Source organism: Thunnus thynnus, chromosome 2, assembly GCF_963924715.1.
Source record: "Thunnus thynnus chromosome 2, fThuThy2.1, whole genome shotgun sequence".
In the NCBI taxonomy this organism is placed as follows: Eukaryota; Metazoa; Chordata; class Actinopteri; order Scombriformes; family Scombridae; genus Thunnus; species Thunnus thynnus.
The window spans coordinates 25,891,532-25,913,191 of record NC_089518.1 but is presented as its reverse complement, the minus strand read 5'-3'; the positions used below and the strand labels follow the sequence as shown (position 1 = coordinate 25,913,191).

At 39.2% G+C, this 21,660-nt stretch overlaps 1 protein-coding gene across 2 annotated transcripts in view; it reads right to left on the bottom strand.

Annotated features, from left to right (window-relative positions):
• Positions 1-21,292, bottom strand: part of ghra (growth hormone receptor a) — a 39,594-nt gene extending 18,302 nt beyond the window's left edge. Inside the window, exons 1-2 of one of the 2 annotated variants that reach the window (XM_067612788.1) lie at positions 20,574-21,292; positions 3,798-3,919 (exon numbers count right to left, since the gene is read on the bottom strand). In XM_067612788.1, the coding sequence (XP_067468889.1) occupies positions 3,798-3,915 (118 nt within the window). In that variant the 5' untranslated portion in view covers positions 3,916-3,919; positions 20,574-21,292. The remainder of the gene's footprint in view (positions 1-3,797; positions 3,920-20,573) is intronic. The other variant, XM_067612780.1, reaches the window with a different exon arrangement.
• Positions 21,293-21,660: the final 368 nt, after the last annotated feature.

Sequence of the window (21,660 nt, the reverse complement as noted above, 5' to 3'; positions counted from 1 at the left end):
TCACTCTGGTAAGCCTTTAAATATACAGGAGCGTCTCCAAACGTCTCCTCTCAGCTTGTTATGTGGCTGGCTCGACAACAGATATTAAAACATTTTATAGACACAGTATAACCCACAGAATTCCAAGAAGCCTCTTAGTACTCCGAGTTGAACTACAAAATGGTTTTTAAAAACAACCTAAAAGCACCACGTTTGTTACTGACCTACTCAACGAGATTTAATGATTTCTGCATCATACATACTAGATGCATCTGAGAGGAAGTGGTAGGTAAAATGTCAAATATAGACAGTGTAAAAAGAAAGTGGTGTCAGGATCGTAGGTTATACAGCGGCAAGCTTGAGAAAGGCACAGGCTGTGTGTGTTTACTCATGCTATCAGTGGCTGCTTTGTGTTTACAGATGTTTTAACGGTTGTTGAGGAAGACCAGGGCTACCACAGTCCTCGCCTGACATCATTTCAACGAATGAAGGAGGTGGACCAGTCAGAATGTTGGATGCTTTGACCTCACATGGTTATCAGCGGTTTTCTGAGAGCTTATCAGAATGGTAATGTAAACCTGATAAAGACATCTGCTACAGTTTGTGAACAGATACAAAGTCAGATGGGGTTAAAAGGCCTGAGGGCAAAGACATGGAGATCAAGACTCTCTGCGGTTTTACTAATTCACTTACAGTACAGTTTTACATTTGAATATCATCAAATTATATCTATAATATCACTATTATATACTTGGCTGGACCCATTTTATACATAATAGCACATAAGGGATGAAGCTGCTGTAGCCCTCATGTGTTACCACACCTCTGTGGCAGTATCTTATCAGGATAGTATCTGTGACTCTGAAGTGTGATTCTCATTATGTTACACTGAACAAAAAACAAAAATGCTTCCTTGCTTCCTCTACTCAACACAGACTGTATTTCAAAACCATGACCGTAAGGCATGGCAATAACTGAGAAAATCTGATACTCCGCCAAAACCAATTATAGTCATTCATTTCTTATCAGAATGCCAACATGGCCCATAATCACTTAATCCAAATGGAAATGCTTTCAGCATGTTCACAAATACTGTATATACTTCAGCTCATGGTTTAACAGGAAAAGAAGAAGGGCTGATTTACAACCAAAATTTGTTTTGGCTGCTTTGGTGCCAACACTGGAACCAGAATTATTTTAGTTTGGAAGGGCCAAACTGTGTTATTTCAACACTCAAAAACAGCAGAGAGCAGGAAGAACAATATGTTCACAGCACATGATAATTGAAGCAATGTTCCCAAAGTTTGGTGCCACATCAACCCACTGAGGTATTTATTTTTCTCAACACGGATTAACCAACTAGCTGGTGAACTTCTGACTCCCCTGAAATGGTAGATTGCACCATAGACCATTTTTGCCAAAACTATGAAAAAAAAAAAAGATCTTTGGATCTGAATACGGGGCTTCAACATTAACCAGTCAACAAATAGCATTATCGATTGCAACATTTCTCTTTAAGGAAAGCCCCACCAAAAAACAGAAAAGAAGTAGGGTGTGGACTTTGTCTTTACTTGGCAGAGGAAGATGAGATGAGCTGGCATTCTGCAGTGGGAGCTAGCGTTAATATTTCCAGCCGTTTTTCACAAAACTCACACAAAGAGGGAAGAAGCACACTTGGGAAACGCCAATCGATTTGACTGAAATATATATTGGTTCATTATCCTGCTCAAGGATACCATCAAATATGACAAAATGACCACATGCTTGCTTCAACGCTCCTATTAGTCACTCACAAGTAAAGGTGTGCACTGATTAAGGATGTAAATAAAACTGTGTCTAACTTCACATTGATATATACATTCTTTAACTTTAGTGTTTACAAAGTCGCACACTCCTAAAGGTTAAACCCCTAAACCAGAAAAACCTGCGTTAAATGTCAGCTGCATGAAATAGGTTGTGAGTGTTTAAGTTGCAAAAAATATGAAGGAACTAAATTGCTAAAATGCTATTAATAACTGAATTGACATTTAAGCTAGGTCACAGCTTTCCATAATCACACAAACAGCATATGTCCTGCCATTTATGTGCCCTTTTGAAAGGAATCAACAATAAAAGGCAGTACCAATGCAAATGGAGTACTAAAAAATAACTTAAAAGTGCTGGGTATATGTGCAGGTACCCAGTATATCCATTTGAATAGGGTCTCTATCAAAGCCCCTATCACATGGACAAAATTCCCCGCAGTGTTTCTCCAGGTAATGTGCATGCTTTCCATTCTGGCAACAAGTGCTGCACCGGCCAGACAGGCTGCCCAAAGATGGTTTGGAGATTTCTCATGTCTCTGTCTCATTCTGTCTGGCTCACTTCTTAATGGCAATGAGCAGATGCACCTATGAATATACTGGCAAGACAGAGACTTGCCAAGATTCAAGGGCGGCTTTTATTGTGTTGCCAAATGTTATCAGTGCCATTACTTGCATTCAAATTGAACGTTCCTTTAACTGGAACTGAATGAAGTTGAGCCAAGATGATCAAAGAAAGAACAACTTAACAACATCGAACTATTCAACAATTTAAAATCTGTCATTACCAGGATATGTTTAGTAAATTTACTTGATAAAGAATCGAAATGACTCATCAACACATTCATCACGATAGTCGCTGATTCGCTGCCAATCAAATTATCGATTCACTGTTTCACCACTAGTATATTTTATGTGTTATTTATGTCCATTGTGTATGCAGGTAAGCTACTAATTAATTTTTTTGCACCATAAACCTTACCGAAACCAACAATGTCTCAACTTAAAGATACACACACAAAAAAATCCATAGCCAGATTTTCCACCATTACAATTTGAAAGAAAGAAACATAGTTTTCAAGCACGGTTGTACCTATGAAAATAAAATAAAAAAATCCACAGTGCATGTGTCAAATATTTTGAATAATCAATTCACATCTAACTTTATGCAAACTTAACCAGACCTATGTACAAGCAAATGGTGGCTTATCTACACGTTTTGTCAAATTAACAGCAGAATTGATTTTGAGAGTTGTTGTATCTAAACTTTTAAGATTTATTTTAATCATGTACTGCTCTAGCAGAGGTAGACTTTAAATAAACAGGAATTTTCTTGGCCCAGGCCAAGCTTGCAGGGCTGCACACTTTCACCTAATTCCAGCTGCAGTAGCTTCAACCATTAGAGAAGATGCCAGTTCATCACACGGCGCCTCTTAGTCAGTTTTGTGATTGTGACTTTGAGCATCAATTGTGGAAATTATGCAGTAAAATACAGCATAGTTGATTTTGAAATTCCTGTCTTGGCCACCTATTACTTCAGGGATTTTAGTGGTTCGATGGTAAATTATATCAGAATTGAAATTTGGCCTTATTTTCTCAGCCACAGCATTCTTTCACCTAATTATTTCAAATGGTTCAGTGACAGCTGGATTAGCTGGCTGAACATCCTGCATCGTCCTGTCCCTGGACTTTGACAGAGAAGCCCCAACCATATATTTACCCTAGCTCTATTGATCACTAGCCTGTCTGACGGGCCAAATCAGGAAAGTGCGGCGTTTGCTCAACACTGAACCTTTCCACATGTATCTGAGCAAACACAGCATTCTGCAACTGATGTCTGACATAAGACGTGATAACAAGTGTCAACAGCATGTTGAGCGCAAAACCTGAATCTGTTAATGTTTGATGAGCTGCAAGTAGAGAGATGCATAAACTGTCTGAAAACTTAGACCCACATAATTGTATTTCTCCTGCTTATTTGACCTGATACAAAGCACTAACACAACAGTAACCTACCTGATGATGTCATGTGGTCCCGGTCCATGATAAATGCAGATCCTGGAGTGGACAGCCAGCCCAGGGAGGAAATGAGGAGTAAGAGAAGGAGTTTGGAGGAGGGTGGTGAGACAGCCATGATGCTGGAGAGAGAGACAGAGGGGAGAATGAGAGAGGGACAGAGACTCAGCGATTATAATTATCAGTTGGACTCCATGATGACATGCCCATGCGAAAAACCCTCCTTCCCTCACTACTCTCTTCTTTACTCTCTCTTTTTTCTCTCTTTCTTTCTCTCTGCCCTGTGAGCATGAATTGTGGTTGCCACTTATTTTCAGCTGGTGTATGTGAAACCTAACACGGGACAGGGCATAATTAATTATCATGCTAGGTTGCTGCTGCTGCATTTTAAAGTTGCATGCATGAAGCACCTTTTTTTGTTTATTTGTGCTGTTTGTCCATTCTTGTTTTTGTGCAACCTACAAGCTGATAAATTTTCAGTCTTTATTTGACAAAAGACAATCCCAATCACAATCTGGAATGAGTTTGCCTTAGTTATTATTTTATTCAGACATATCTAAAGTTTAGAGGGAGATATGGTTGAAAAAGGAGTAATGTCAAACATAATCCAAAAAGTCACTCTTATTTAAACCCTCTTTGCACCAAATCTTTAATATTTAACATTTAAATTTTAAAATTTAATACTCAGTCAGTGATGCCAGGCCTATTTTTCTTTAAACAGTACTCTGGTCTATGTTACACAACTCTGGTTTATGAACAGTGATTAACAAAACTGCATTATCAAGGCATAGGTGGCTTTGGATTTTGGTGTTTAACAGTCACATGTTGTACCAAAATGGAGGAGAATCTACAAAGTCTAAATATCTAATGTTCTTGGCAGAATTTGTACCGCAGACCAACACAGTCACATTTCCCCTGAGCTTTACTCCCCCTCTAAAAAATAGACTTGAATTTCCCAACAAAACCTTTAACACAGAAATGGGGTGACTGCTTCTCTCTTCCAGGCCATCCACCTACATCTAAAATAAGATTTTTTTTATTTTTTTTTGATATTAGGTCTGCAAAATAGGAATGGCTATCTTCCTGGAGAATAAGCTGGTGTTGGCGAACAAGTTCTACCAGTCAATTCCAACCTCTAAATATAGACCAAACTCTGTCCGCACCCTTGGCTATTTACAGCTGTGTCTCCACAACTTTGCTGGGCAGCCAACAACCCCAAACGTGGAGGCTATGTCTCTGAGGGCAGAGCTGCCAAATTTTTCCCGACTTCTTGTGTAGTTTAAGGACAGAGGACTTTATAGCCATATAACTACAGTGTGCTATACCAGCATATCACATGCTGGTATAGCACACTGTAGTTATATGTTTTTTTTTTTTTTGTTTTGTTTTGTTTTTTCACAGGAAAACACATGTTTGGGCTCTGTAGACAAAAATAGCGAGCTAAAAGATTATTTTATAGCACTGTTACTTACATATACAGAGTGATAACTACTGAGCAATAATGTGGTCACCTCATGCACATTTTCAAGTCCAAGATGCTTGAATAGAGTCATGCAAGAACCTAGTGGGGAAAAAAAATGCCTGGCCAATGTTCATATATAACAGCACATACGTTAACGGTGGTATATATTTACAGTAAGTACCCAAGTTATCCATTTACTCTGGATTCGAACTGCAGGCACATTGTGCCATTCACATAAAAATGAGAAACTAAACACATTTGCAAGTTTGCAACTTACATCAATAGTTTGTTGCTTGCGGGTTGTAAAACTATACTGCTCACAGTGTAACAATATACGTTTGTCACAATGTAACAAATTTCATGAATGAATAGCACAGTGACAAAAATCTTCCATCAATATAAATGTTGTAAACAGTCATAGGGTGTGTGTGTGAGAGAGAGAGAGACAGAGAGGGAGAGAGAGAGTCTAAGTGTGGTTGAATTCCAAGTGTCCAGAGGCCATGCCAGGCCAAGTTATACAATGCAAGAATTCATGGTAGAAAGCTGTCGAGCAATATGCTCATCTGGCCTGACAGAAATGCTCCATTTAAAAGCAATTATTTCTCATTTTCTGCATTTGACATCTTGCCTGAGTTTGTCTTCAGATCCTCTCAAACCCTCTTTCTCGCACTCCCCATTTTGGTTTAAAAATATTTCATTCTAAATCATAATGAAAATCATTTCCATTTTTCCTCCCTCGTCAAAAGCTACAACACCATTTTTTGAATCTGGGTGTGTTAAGGTTCTTAGCTCTTCTTTTTCCCCCCCACATTCTCTTTTATTCCAAAGGCAAAACATTCTTTCAATCAGTTGAGGAACCCAAGTACAATAAAACAGGGCAGAAAAAACAGCCCCTCTATTCCAACATGTGGCCTCATGTTAATCCTAACTTTAGTTTCCCCCTTTCCCATTTGAAAGCATCTATGAAAGCCCTGGCAAGACTGATTCTCCATCTTCATCTCATGCACGTTTCTCCCCCATTCCTCTCCTCCTCTCAACCAATTACAGACTCCCAGACTTGCGGGAAGGCTGCCTAAGCCAATCAGAAACGAGGGAGGGTCTGGTCAAGCCCCCTGGGGTCCCTTTGTAAACATTTAAGGCCTCTGTGGTCAACCTTCCTCCCACTACCTCTGCCCTAAAACACACACACACACACACACACACACACACACACACACACACACACGCACACACACACACACACACACATAACACACAAGCATGCATCATGAACATATAACAGGCAAACTCAAATACTCAACACACGTAGATGCACATCTTGACTTGGCACCCCACCACCAGTGTCATGCCTCTCCCATGTTTCTTCAAATCTCTATTAATCATTTGTGTTTTTTCAAATGGCGCTGACAAGGGGGGGAGGAGGTGGTTACAAGTAGATGGGGTGATGGTGTAAGGGTGAAGCCAAAGAAAAAGGAAGGGAGTGAGAGGTCACATCATCCCTGTGTTAGTCCCTTCTATAGCTCCAAAAGAAAAGCATAAACACACACACAAACACATAGTGATGTTGCAAGCCCAAGTTTAGTTTAAGATTCCTCCAGTATATGGCTGGACTGTGTATGAAATGCTTTAAATTTGTGCGTCGCCTGGTTACTATCAGACTCAGACATTGCAAGCATTTTTCAGATATTTGTTTTTATGTAAGTTTAAGTTTATATAGCACTTGTCATACAGTAATTGTAACTCAAGGTGCTGTATACATAAGAAAGACATTAAAATAATTATGATACAGTACACCAGATTTTGGCTGTATGGTGGTGTTGTAACAAGGGTTGAGTGAAGATTTAGGCTATTTTTTATGTGTTTTATATATTATTTCACTTACCCACAACCCAAAAATAGTTTTAATGCAGTAATTATTAAGTTAATCATTAATGCTAAGTGTAAATGACCCCAATACAGTGTGTTTCAAAGTTTGCATTCATAAATGTATTTGTTATATCGCTTTTATTTTATTTACTATGAATACAGAAGTGCTTTATTTTGAAAAGACACTAGATGCATGTAACTTGCGCACAGATCCTCTCTTCTCACGTAAATGTCACATGACATAAACTGGCTTATTTGGATAAACTGACCGGATATTGGGACTCTATATGGTTACTTTCTCGCCTGATTGAAAAAATATTCAAACTTAATAAAGTGATTTATTCACACTACTATAGCACCCTGTTTACTAGTATGCACATGTGAAACGCGACTGTGTCCGCGGACCTGCTGCAGGTTGGTGCTCTCAGTGTCGGAGCCTCCATATGAGATGCTGTGGTCGGTAAGTGTGTGTTTTAAAAATTATTTCGGGGCTGCGCTCACTCTCAGTCCCACAGAGAGTGAGCTACACTCTGGGCTGCTCAGTCCCGCTGAGAGGGTGAGTGCCTGCCGACCTGACTGTGGAAGTGCTGTAAACGTCCTCCGATGACGTCATAGAAAACTGTTAGCACTGAATCATTTTGAAAGAGCAACAGCCAATGGGAAACTCCAACACTCAGCCGTCTGACCAATGGTGTAACTTCATCACTCAGTCAGTGACTCAGTCAGTCACAGACAATTCTGTGTCTAGGGCTGGTTCCTGCAGTCCAGCCAAAAACAGAGAGACTGCAGTGTCTGGTGTCTGATATTCTGTGTTCACATGTGTCCACCCAGATAGTGGCCACTATTTATCTTTTAGAGTAAATTAACTTATTTACCTTGTTTATTCTTATGTATATGTCTGGAGCTAGGGAGGTAAAAGGTCATTCAGAAACACTGACTTTCTTTTCATTTCTGTACTGAAGTTCGTCGGAGAAGTAGATCTGCAATGATTAAAATCGATAATTTGCTGCTTTTGCTTGCATTGTAAATATAATCTTTGGATCTTGGAATGTTGGTTTGGCAAAACCAACATGGTTTGGTATGGTTTGATTTGGCATAACCCTGAGCTGCAGGAAAAAGTAATTGGCACTGGTTCATAGACCGCTATACACTGTCTCACATCTGGAGCTGCAGCCAGATGCGGCATAAGGGAATTTGCATTATTCATTAGGTAGTAATCTGATTGGCTGAGAGTGAAAGGTGGGGGCCACACCTCCAGTCAATCGGAGTAGGTGGTCACTAATTTATGTAAATAGCTTCCGAAATCGTCTGCTGGAGGACAGAGAGGAATCTGGGCTCTAAGGAAAGATGGATTAAGAGAAATGTAAACAACTCTTGGTGAATAAAATGTCACAGATATGTTTAAAATTGACTCAGTATTTATAAAAATTAGTCAAAAAAGGCCATAATAGCAGATCTTTGGATCTCTGGTTTTTGACCACTGGTAGTGCTGTGGAGCAATGTTTTTGTGAGTTTGTATTTTTTGTATTGTGCACATGCAAGAATACACACATGGAAGCAATACACAGTCCTTCCATCAGTGTCATCCTATTCTATTGATCAACAGATGGTGGCAGTAACATGCAATGAAGATTAGACATGTACAAACAAAGGCAGTGAAAAAGAAGGCTGTAAGCTAGCAAACACAGATGCACAGAATGCATGATTTTAAATATTCAAACAAACACAAATGAGGAAGGAAATGCACTCAAAGGGTTTGTTAGGCCTCAAGGATACACACAGTGACTTTCGATGAGAAACTATGAATGTAAACGTAACATTTGCTTACAAGAAAAGTCCACAGGGTGCCTTTAATTAAATATGTAAGGGTAATTTACACTTTCCACATCAGTGTTATGGTTTATGACATTCAACTATTTTTATTCTTATTCTTACTGAGCACAAAGGTAAGTTTAAATATCTGAGATCAGCTTACATAGTAATTTAGTAAAAGCCATGGTTATTGACTTAACATCCTGAAAAACCTGAAAAGCAAAGTAGAAATTATGCAGCTGAGTGCAGCTGTTTACTTTTGGGTGGAAATAGGCATGTGAACACTGAAGTTACACATCATTAACATGATTATACAAATACATATATTTCTGACTAAGAAATGCACACAGCAAAAGGAGGTCAGCCTTGAATGAGATGATGACCCCATGATGTGATGACTCACTACATTCACAACAGGGGTGCCGGATTCATTTCAGAAGTGTGGAGGCCAAAAAGTGTGTGTGTGTGTACGTGTGTGTGTGTGTAGCGGTAGATAGACCGGGGGGGTGATGGGGTTGTTTGCTGAGCAAAACTTCGAGGAACGTAAATGAGAGTAGTTGGTCCATCTTAAAGGTCAGTCCACATGAAGCTAGGCTGGTCAGGTTGTTGCTAACTTCGGGGCTACATAAAGTGTTGCTGTCTTTTCAACCACTGTACTGCTGACATGCATTTTCATCATTTTAGCTTTACTAGTATGCAGTGTAGGCTGCACAATAGCCAGCAGTAAATTTGGGGAAGGCTTAGCCTGTTTGCCAGTAGTTACTGTTCCCCAAAAATCATGATTTTGTTGAAGGTTAGATTTTTTCAGTGATAATAGTGCTATGCTTGTGGGATTAGATACAAGCTTTTTTGTTCAATTACCCAAAACTATGAGTTTACAGGACAGTAACACTTCTGTGGCTGAATAACGTCAAGCAGGCAATAGGAATGTTAACGAAAAAAACATGACTTTCATACTGCTTCAACTTTGCAAATTATCAACATGCCATGCTGTTGTGAAAATGTCGTTTATAGCCTACATCAGCTTAAATAAACTGTGGGGGGAGCACCTCAATTGCTTTGGACCTGTCATTTCAATGCGATATCATGAGTTAACCAATTCACGTGAACTTTCAAAATGTGTGTGTTGACTGGCTGGTTGCCTTTTAAATGTTCCAATATAGAGGCATTTTTGGGATCAAGTGATTTGTGACTTAAAAAGAATGTGGGAGAAGGGTAAGGCGGGGTGGGTCAATTGTCCCTTGAACTCCCTACTTCCAGCGCCATTGACTTACAACCCTCAGTGAGTTGTTGACCTCAATCTGTGGAAACCATTCATTCACACACACATTCTGTCTTCAAGATAAGAGACAAGGGTGTTTACCTGTGACTCAAGGTTACGATAATTCTAATCAACCTTTAAAGTTTCTCTTTCTTTTCATCTTTTTGTCTCTCTTTTAACATTCCAGTGATATCAGACATTCGTGATGGCTGACTGAGTGCAGTCAAGTGCTTGGTCCACAGAAAATTAAGTGTGAGGCAGACAGAGAGTGTGAGAGGTACCGGCTGAAGTAAGTGCAGTGGTAACGTGTCACTGTAGATAAAAACAACACAGACAAAGCCCCTCAGAGGGAGTCAGACACTCTGAAACCCAAAATTTGAGATCATTTAGACTAAACACATTTCAAATGGCCTCAAATAAAGGCTCCAATACACTGAACACTTTTGGGCTGACGAAGATGAAAGTAGACAAAAACGTGGTGAAATCTTTGGTCATCAATCCCAAACTGTAATCAGATTTTGAACCTTGGAAACCAAATTCAGCCTACATCAAAATTCTGGCAAAGAATAAACAGGCCATTTAAAAAAAAAAAAAAAAAACATCAAAAAACCCCAAACAACACACCTGTGTTAGCGCTACAGCTGAGGCTGTCTTTTGCTGCATTTTCAAAATATGAGAGTAGCACAGAGGGATGATATGAGTTAATGATATATCTTTACTTACATATACTATTATGTTTCTTTTTGTTTTTTCTGTATTTACATCATAACACTACAATTCACTGTACAGTCATTGCACACAATTGCTTTTGTTCATTCTGACACAGATCATAACCAAGATTTTATTAGATCCATCTTGTGCAATGTGACATGCAATGAAACTGCAAGATTGTGGTTTTTGTAGTATGTGGTATTTGGGCGCCTCAAGACAAGGAACCTCATAGCAAGCTTAAGGTTGTAAGCTAAATGCCTTAAATAAAAATATCAAGCCTGGCTCCATTGCAAAGAAAATGCATTCTGAAGAAACAAGTTAGATGGCTGGTGGAGAATCTATGAGATCTGCTAAACCTTTATCGGTGGCTCACTAATTAACAATGAAAAAAAAAAGATATATACATAAAAAATGCTTTTTTTAGGTGATAGATGTACAGGAGAAAAAATCCACAAAGGTTCATTTAAAAGGTAAAACTGGACTTGGACCTTACAGCATCACTGAATACCTGATTGACCTGTTCTTAAACCGTCATACATCTGTTTTATACTGAGATACTCTTTTTATTCAATTTTGATACACTATCTTTTATAATGATTTTTCCATTTGGGTCCTCTGGAGTGAGGCTGGGGCTATAAATGCTGTACGTAACCTAATCTCTGCCTTTAGTCTAACAAGGTCTCAGTAATATCACACAGTGTTAAGATATTCAGGACTACATAAGCCTTTCAATGACTTTAGGGGTTCTATGACTGGCTCAGACTCCAGAAGTTTTAAAATCTTAACCGATTTTGAAATCACATCACGTACATAAGGAGGAACTTCACAGATGTTCTTCCCTCTAATCCGAAACATACACACACTACAAGATTTGAAAATAATGGTGCATCACACACCATAGGATATTAAGATTATCGTGCCAGAGGGAGCAATGCACCACCTCACGTGTTCTCATGTGATCTCATGGGGAAGCAGATGCGAACAAAATGCTTTGTGGTGAGAAAAAACAAAAGCAGGAGGCTAAACGAGTCTGGATGAAAAAATGGTTGGGGAGACGTAGTCAATACAGGTTGTCTGTTCTTCAGCAAGAACTGGAGGTGAGATTTCAACTGTCAGTTTTAAAATCTGTCAACAGTAGTATGCTAGCTATTGTTAGCTAATGTTGCTTGGCAACACTGTCAGCTCTCCTTCATTGGCTATTGTGGTCCCGCTCGGAAAGTAGTGACAATCAAACATGTTTGAAATCATCAGGGCAGCCTTGATCAGTCTACAAGCAGTTCTGGAGCTTTAAGATTGGATCTGTAAACCCCTCACATTACCAGATAATCTGGGCTGAATATCAGTATCAACCAAGGTCCCAGATTTCTCCTCCGATTTCCAGAGGGGTGAATCGGGGATAAAGCCCAAAGCCCAAAACGCCTGTAGGCTGAGCCGGCTTTAGTTTGACTGTAATGTCTCCCATTAGTGCTTTCCTGATCCTTTTCTCACTCATAATCCACTCTTCATTATATCTTTCATTCCTTTCATCAGTCCCTCTCTCTCTTGTTCATTGCAGTCTGTCCATCACTACAAACTCCAAGCTCAAAGTAATTATCTCACTGGGCTAATTGAGGCTAAAGGAGAAATAAAAGAAGATGTCGATCAATTTAGTATGACCTTGTTAATTGCTTTGGAATCATTCACTGAATTTCCAGCCAAACCTCCATAACAAAATCCCAGGCTATTCAGGGTCTGATTTCAGACCCAAATTCCACCAAAGGCAATCAACTGTAATCATGGAATGAAGCCAATATAAATAAAGCAAGAAAGTGTGACACCACAAGGCATCTTCAATGGGTGGAAAACCACTGAAAGGGGCAAGGAACCACCACTCTGGGGAAAAAGGTTAGCTAACTAGCAGGATGATACCACAAGAAAACACCCAAATATGAAACATGTGCACACAAAAACTCACCAAAAAGATTTAATGTTCAGCCATTATGCTTTCCTACGCTTCTGACAAGTTGGAATCTTAAGTTCTACCCAAATAGCACTCAAAAACAGCTACATAAAAAGGCTGAGCACTATAAAAGAAAAAAGTTAGGTGCTTGGAAGCAGCCTGAGACTCTTTAAAACACTGATAATAATTGAGAAAAGATGATAGCGCCCTGAAAAAGACGCTTGGTGGACACATGAGTTGGACTCATAAAATTTAGATTTTCCTGACTGGTTTAAAAAGAACAAACCATTACTGAATCCAGTTTGACATCCCTGAAAATCAACTTCATATATTAAAATGACAACAACTGCTACAAAATCAGACAAACATAAACAAAACTTCAGCATATGTGTCATTTAACTTAATAATATGCTGAATAACATTAGATCAAACTGTAAATAGTTCTGTAACTTTTAACTTTTTCACAGCGACAAGTGAACACAACACATCCTTCACTTACAGTTAATCCATAGACTTCTGAGCACTGTTTTGGCAGGGTTAATTCATTTCACGGAGCATCTTAAATCACTTAACTCTGCCTCAACAAGGTAAGGTTATCCTACCATACTGTTTGGTAACCATTGTGTGTGATTTCACAAATATTAATACAGAAATTATCATATTTCATCAAGATCACTTAAAATATCCATGTTTGTGAATCCACATACACACAGTAGTCCAAGGTCCACTGTTGGGTCTCTCAATAATTACACAAGAATCATCCAAATAGATTTTCTGCTCTCTGCCCTCCCCTTCACCACTAACCTCTTTCTTTAAAATAAACAAAATTTGAGCCTGCGTGTTGCACCAGACACTGGTGAAGAAGAGCCCAAATTGGCAGGGCTGCTCAGGCAAGAGGTGGGGCCTGAAAACCGCAGTGACCAGCTGCTCCTAATAGGCCTTGGACTGTTGGATGTATTTACATACATTCATGAACCTGTGGTTAACATGATTTAGCATATCTGTTTCAGGGTTTAAACTCTTATTTATTTGTTTAAAAAGTAGAAACTTTGACTTCTTTGACAAGGTCAGTGATGTTGATATTGTTATTTTGCAAGAGACTTGGTGCCCCCACTGGTTGTCCCCCTAACTATAGAGAGTTTACAGTCACATCAACAAAATAGAGACAATCAGGGCAGAGACTCAGGGGGAGTGCTGATATGGTATAAGTCAGAACTAGCAGACTCAATAGACATAATGAAAAAAGGGAAATATCACATTTGGTTAAACATTTAATTTCCACTGAGAAACTATTTTTATGTACAATTTATATTCCCCCAATAGAATCTCCATATTTCAATGATGAAATTTTCACCACCACAGAAGAAGAGATCAGGCATTTCCAGGCCCAGGGATCTGTGCTGATCACTGGAGATTTAAATGCTAGAACTGGTGAGGAGCTAGACTTTACTAGTACTGAAGGTGGCAGTTACATCACTGAAGCTAACCTGAACTTCCTTGGCAACCAAACCTTGGAAACAGCACTGTTGATTATGCTATAACAGATTTAAACCAAACCTCTTTTAGAGCCTTCACGCTGAGAGAACAAACACCTCTATCAGATCACTCTCTGTTCACTTTGTATCTGAAAAGGGCAGACACCGGTAACATATGTTCTCAGCCCTGTAAGCTCCACAAAATAAAGACGTGATACAGATGGGCACAAAACAGCCTGGAACAGAACCAGGAAGCAATGGTCAGTGAAGAAATCCAGTCTGTTTTAGATTTTTCTGGTCCAGATCTACCCTCAGAATACAGAAGTTGTAAAGCTGTGTCTGGTAAACATTAACCACATATTTGATCATTTGGCCTCTTTATCAAACTTAAAATGCAAAACAAAACAACCAAAGCAAATGAACAGGGAAAGGTGGTTTGATTCAGACTGCAAAACCATTAGGGTAGACATTAAGAAAAGTCTTAAACCAAAAACACAGGAATCCAGACAGCCAGGAGCACTGTCTTAGTTACTGTGAGACTCTAAAGCCATATAAAACACACTAAGAACAAAAAAAAGAACAAAACCAATTACAATTAAATAGGGATGTACGATATTATCGGCATGTCATCGATATCGGCCGATGAAAGCTCTAAAATGAAATATTGGCATCAGCAATTTCTGAGGCCGTTGCCTTCTCCTCCGCCACCTGACTGTGCTTCCCTCCACAGACTGTTTCACCCTGACAGTCCCGGTACTTCCTCCCCAGGCTCCACTTCACTCAAGCTGCCCGTCAGACCCGCTGCTTCTTCCCACTTTAACTTGAATACGTTAGCTGAGAGGCTAGCGGAGCGTTAGCCGCAGCATGGCCAGAGGGAGGCACAGCCAGCTAGCCTCCCAGCTAATGTTAGCCCCGGTTCAACATGTGGATCCAACCAGAGCACCCAGCCCCGGTTTGTTATTCAGGTTAAAGTAGGAAGAAGCAGCGGGTCTGACGGGCAGCTGAGTGAAGTGGAGCCTGCGGAGGAAGCACCGGTGCCATCAGGGAGAAACAGTCTGTGGAGGAGCTGCTAAGTTCGGCTGCAAAGATAGGAAACAGCTCAGCTGACAGGATGTACCACTCTGTTTGGGGGGGGGGGGGAAATTTTTGGTTTATAACGGCAGTTGGCAACCTGCGTATTAGGTGCATTACCGCCACCTTCTGCTCCAGAGTGTGGACCAGAGATTAAATCCTACACATTAATCCTGTCTGTCTAATGAACTCAATGAAAACTCTTTTAAGGCTTCCTAAATTCTTCCTTCATATATTGTCTTTCTTGATCATACTTAGTACAATCTATGCTTGCATGCATAATAGTCTCCTCAGCCATCTGGAAAAAAATATGTGCATATATCAGTATCAGTATCGGCATCGGCAATCGGCCACAGTGAGTTGGAAATATCGGCATATCGGATATCAGCAAAAAATATCGTGCATCCCTACAATTAAATAAAGAGTCTCTGGTGTCAAATAAATTCTGGCAAAATTGGAACTAAATTGAAAAAATCATTTTGAAGATATAGAAAATCTGCAAAGATTCAAACCCAAGACCAGATTTCAGAAAAACTGAGCTAATAAGAGCTATTGAGAATTATCAGACCCAACTATCACAGAATTAGAAATGGAGGACAAAATGAAGATTGTGCAGCCCTAAAAAAGCATGCAGGCCCGATGGCATCTTAAATAAGATGTTAAAATATACCAACAGAAAATGCTTAGGGGCAAAGTTGAAAGTTGAAGTTATTTCAACTTCAACTGGAAGTTATTTGCAGCATTCTAAATTCAAGAATTATAGACTTCCTCATCGAGCACAGTGTCTTAAGCAAAGGTCAGATTGGATTCCTTCCAAATGATAGAACAGCTGACCATATTCTCACCCTACACACACTAATAGATAAATATATAAATCGAAATAAAGACACAATTCACGCATGCTTTGTTGATTTCCAAAAAGCTTTTGATTCAGTCTAGCATGAGGGATTACCTTTTAAACTAATAGAGTAGTGGTATAGGGGGGGAAGTCTTTTGATGTAATTAAATCAATATATGAAAATAATAAATTGGCTGTCAACTAAAGAAGGTCTTCAGCAGAGCCTGGACCTTCTCCATCAGTAAGGTCAGACCTAGGCCCTGACAGTTAACATGAGGAAGACTAAAATTATCACCTTCCAAAAAAGATCAAGATACAGAGAAATGACCCAACATTTAAAATAGATCGGACCCAAACAAAACAAACAAATACTTATACTTATACTACTATACCTATACTTACCTAGGTTTTCAAATTAGTTCTACAGGAAACTCAAAGAAAGGCAAAAAGGTCTTTCTATGCGATCAAGCATTCAGTCCGAATCCAAATTCCAATTAGGACATGGCTCAAAATGTCTAAATCAGTTATAGAATCAATTGCATTGTATGGCAGTGAGGTATGGGGCCCCCTTACTACAAAATGATTGGGCAAAAGTGGGACAAAAATCCAACTGAAACCCTGCATGCAGAGTTCTGCAAAAGCATTTTCTGGGTACAAACAAAAACCCCAAACTCTGCTAGCAGGGCTGAATTAGGCCAATATCCTTTATTTATATGTATTCAAAAAAGATCTATCGAATTCTGGAGCCATATTAAAAAGAGCGACCCTGACTGTTACCATTATAAAGCTCTTGCCTTCCAAGAGTTGAACATAGAAAGGAGCCAACTGGTCCTGAGGCTGGCTGACCCTTCACCTTCTGACTTCACAAACCCCAGCCAGCCTCAGAGCAGTTACACAATCACTCAAAAGATTAGACCTAACCCAATTATAAATAAAGAAAACCACGTAATTTATTGGAATGATATTACAAGCTCACAACACAAACTAGAAACATATTTGGCCCTAAACAGACAGTATACTGTGACAGACTACTTAACCACAATAACTGATAAGAACCTGAACAAGACATGTACAGACTGAGTGACAATAGTATGGCAATAGATAAGGGCAGATACAGCCAGACCTGGCTGCCCAGAGAGGACAGGCTCAGCTGTCACTGTGATCAAGAGACAGAATTTCACTTTCTAACAGAATGTCAAAACTATAGAAATATTAGGGAGGAATTCTTTACAAAATTGCCCTGAATTCCAAGGTCTGACAGAAAGGGATAAATTACTCCTCATTCATTCTGAGGGAAAAGACAGAATGTGCAGTTTTGGCTGCTAAATATGTCACTTCTTGCCATGACAGAAGAGACAACCAGTAGGACATAGACATATAGACAGACAGACATATATAAATATACTTGTACTTACCATATTCTACTTATTGCCACAATCTCCTTTTGTTTTTTTGTTTGTTTTTATGTTATTTAAAGACTAATGGCTGTCTTGTATTATCCCTACTATCAACATCTCTTTCTTTTAATATCAGTAGATTAACACTTGCACTGTTTTTGTTTGTCTTGCATTGTTAAATTTACATTTAAATTGTACCAATACTAAATTGATTACCAGTAAAGCTTTTTGAATTTAATTGAACTAAATTGAGTTGTGTGTATGTGTGTGTATCTGTTGGGGGAGACACAGGATGCATTTTTAACCTGTGCGCATGTGTGTCTGTGTGTGCTCTCAGGCATTCAAATCTGGCTACTGGATGGGGCTCTAATGTCTCCTACTCTTGTTTCATAAGAGAGAGAGTGGAAAACTCAGAGTCAGCACACTGGCATGAGAAGAGCCTCTGCTGGAAGCAGATCAGGACACACATCTGCAAACCCCACAAGAGTCTGTGTGGGAGGTGAGAGAGAGAGAGACGGAGAAAGAGTGGGTGTTTGTGTGTATGCACGTGCGTGTGTGTATGTATAAAATAAAGTGTGTGTATCAGAGCGAGAACAAGAAAGGTAAGGAGTGCAAGCAAGAGCACATGTGTGCTGTAAGGACCTGAAAATTGATATTTGTGGAAAATATCTCCTTTGCTGCATTCCATGCTGTGTGTGTGCACGCACAGGCATGCAACAGTTTGTCTAAGATATTAAAGCAATAGCTGTTGAGCAGAATTTTTAGAAATATCAAACTTTTTCATCTGTTACAGCTGCCTGACATTGGTAGCATAACTGGTTGCCATGGTCAGACATTTATTCAAACTTCGTAAATCACATGTGAAATAACCCGGATTTCAGTCATTTCCTAGCTTTTGAATGGTGCACAGTCACCGCATAGGGCTGCAGAATTGAATCCTATATTTTTTTTTTTAAATCTTAAATCAACCCACTCGTTGTTTTGGAAGACTAAGTATAGATGTGCGGCATGTACCTCTTCAATTTACTCTTAAATCCAGTTTCTCCCTCTGCGTCAGACACACAAACTATGTGCATCACTGAGATCCAAGTGCACATGAATGTGTGTAAAATCTAATGGTTTCCAGAGTGCTGGTGAGCTGACAAAGGGTATAGAACGTAACAGCTGTACTTACTGTGTGTGTTAATGTGTGGTGAAAACTGAGATAGAAAGTGATGGAACTAACGTCCTCAACTCATCTATTAAAACATCTCTTACTGCAGCTACCTGGTGGATGCTATAATGGCTGCCATTATGCATGTCCCTTACCATGCTTTTTCTCTGCATTAGCACTTACCGAGCGACTGTTGCAGCAATAAATCCCATTAAATATGATTCAGTTACATTTAGGTGCATATTATCAAACTGTGCAGCCTTAAAGAAAATGTGTTTGTAATATGCATAATATCACACATATCAAGCAGTTTGAGAAATGTTTGATGATTTTAAAAAATTGGTCTCTAAAGTTATGTAATCCAGTGGGCATGAAAAACATGCAGAGCTTTAAATGGCTGTGTGATATCATTTTGTTTAGAGAGAAAGTCCCAGAGATGTTACACAGGAAAACTGTGAAAACTGTTGAAAAAACTGTTCAAGGTGAAATAAAAGCCCTGATCTTAAAGAATCAATAACCCCACTACAAACTCTTTAAAAAAAAATACATTTTACACAAAACCTGCATCTCTCAAACAGACTATAGTCAAAGCATTTGATATCATATCTCACCACAGTGTGGTGTACTGCCTAATTAAAACAGCAGAGGAGGAAGGTGCTCTCCTGCAGCCAGTGCAACACAGCCAATCATTGATGCAGAGCAAACAAAGGGTAAAAAACAAAGCATTACGAACTCTCTAACTACTCTTACAGCCAATATTGGATGGCAAACATTTTCACTAGATAAATGTTTTGAATTTAGCTATACAATATGAAAACAACTGCAGTGTAACTACTTTAAGATTTTTAATTAATATATTTTTTTAATTGCTTAGGTAATTTATCAATGAAGAATCTAAACATAAGCTGGTTCCAGTTCCTCTAAAAATCTGATGTTTTTCTCAGTTTAATATCATTGTAAATTGAAGTTATGTATGTCGATTAAAGCAAGTAAGAAGTTTAAAAACATCATACTGAGCTCTGGCAACTTCTAATTAACATTTGTCATTATCTGTGTATTAATAGGTCAAAGTAACATATAAGAAAATTGACGATCTCTAAAGAAAATCAGAATAGTTGCACAATATCATGCATCTACACTAATATCAGCAGTATTATGGTCACTGGAGTGACTATAACACAATGCATACATCAAGCTGTGTCAACAATCAAGAATCTCAAATATTTCAGAATATTCTCTTTTCAGCAGTATATTTCATCCTTGACCATTTTTTCTTCATCACAGCTTTCCATCTCATTTCAATCAGATGTTTATATTTCCCTCTATTCATCGATGTTGCTTATCACGACACAGAGGGAACAAAATCAAACTCCCCCCAAAACTGACATGAACCGGAGATAACTTACCAGGTAGAAAGACTACATTCGTCATAACCGACCATGGCTGTCACTTCATCCCATCCCCTGGCTGGCCAAATAGCCTACCTACTCTTGCAACACCACCAAGTTGCAGCGGAATTTTAGACAATCTCAAGTTTCTGTGATTTTAATGTAGGCTATTATTAATAATGCGCATTATATCAGCTTGTAAGCACATACTAAATGTTTATGATTGGTCAAAAACACTTTGCAATGCCTGATGTGTAAAAAATGTAATGCAATTTAAGCGAAATTTCCCGAGCCGTGCGTGAACTGCGTGAAAACTGGAGTTTTGGAGATACTGTAGGCAAGAAACACACAACCAGAATAAAACAAAAACAAAAAACAAATAAAATAACATAAATGCACTTACTTTCCACGAAGCCTCGAGCTGAAAAACTGCGAGGACAGCGCCGATGGACTTTTCAGAAGTCGGTCATCTGATGGCCAGCGAGAGAGCACCAGCAGGCACACACACACACTCACACTCACACACAAACTCCTGCCTCTTCACTTCTGCCTGCTCGGCCCACAAGGATCTCTCCAGATTTTCACATCACCCAATCTTTTAGATCGGTTGTGTGTCGCTTTCCTTTCCTTTCGCTTCCTTATCTGTTGCTGCTCAGTTCATCGTCTAGCCGACTTTGAGAGAGCCATACTCAGTGCGCTGCTGAGACAGAGCCAGTCTGTGTGTTTCACATGGCGGTGAAGCGCCCTCATGACCACAGCTAGAAAAGAAAGACTGCCGGGCTAAACCTCCAAAATAAAACCCCCCAGTAGCTGCCACACTTTCTATTCAGTGACAAAGTTTAGCTGAAGTAGCGAATAAACACTTTATTAGGCTTCATCAATTCAGCTTATTAGGATATGTCTCGTTAAGATATGTTTTAATTGTGCATAGTGGGTTTTTTTTTGCGGTAGACACTTGGTCAACCCAAATGACTTTTTCTTTTAAGTTTTGTGGGCAAAAATGCAGAATAACACCATTACAGGTGTTTCTGTGTTGTCTTAGTCGCCCTCGGGCCTAAGTATATTTAAATTTTATCGACTGGAGAGGCTTTTTAAAACAAGAAGTGCTGTGCTTGAATAAGGCTAGGCTATATATTTCCAATGGTTTAATGCATTTAGGAAAAAAATCCATTATTAGGAGTTTTTTTTTTTAAATTTAAATATGCAGCTTGTGAATTTGCGATTTAATCACTGCAGGCTACAGCAAGCTATTTCCCTAAAAAGTTATATGTGCCAATTTATAACCTGCATAATTTACAAGTATGCGTCAAAACACACAACAGAAGACTAAAACGTTGCCTGTTTATATAGGCAATGTAAATGACATCCATTCACAAACAGCGTGTTATGAATGGCCGCGTCTGTCTGAGAACTATAGACTGTGTGGACTCACGTGGAAGGTCCACTGGAGAAGTGACGCCACCAGAGGCTCGCCCAGAATTTCAGCTGTC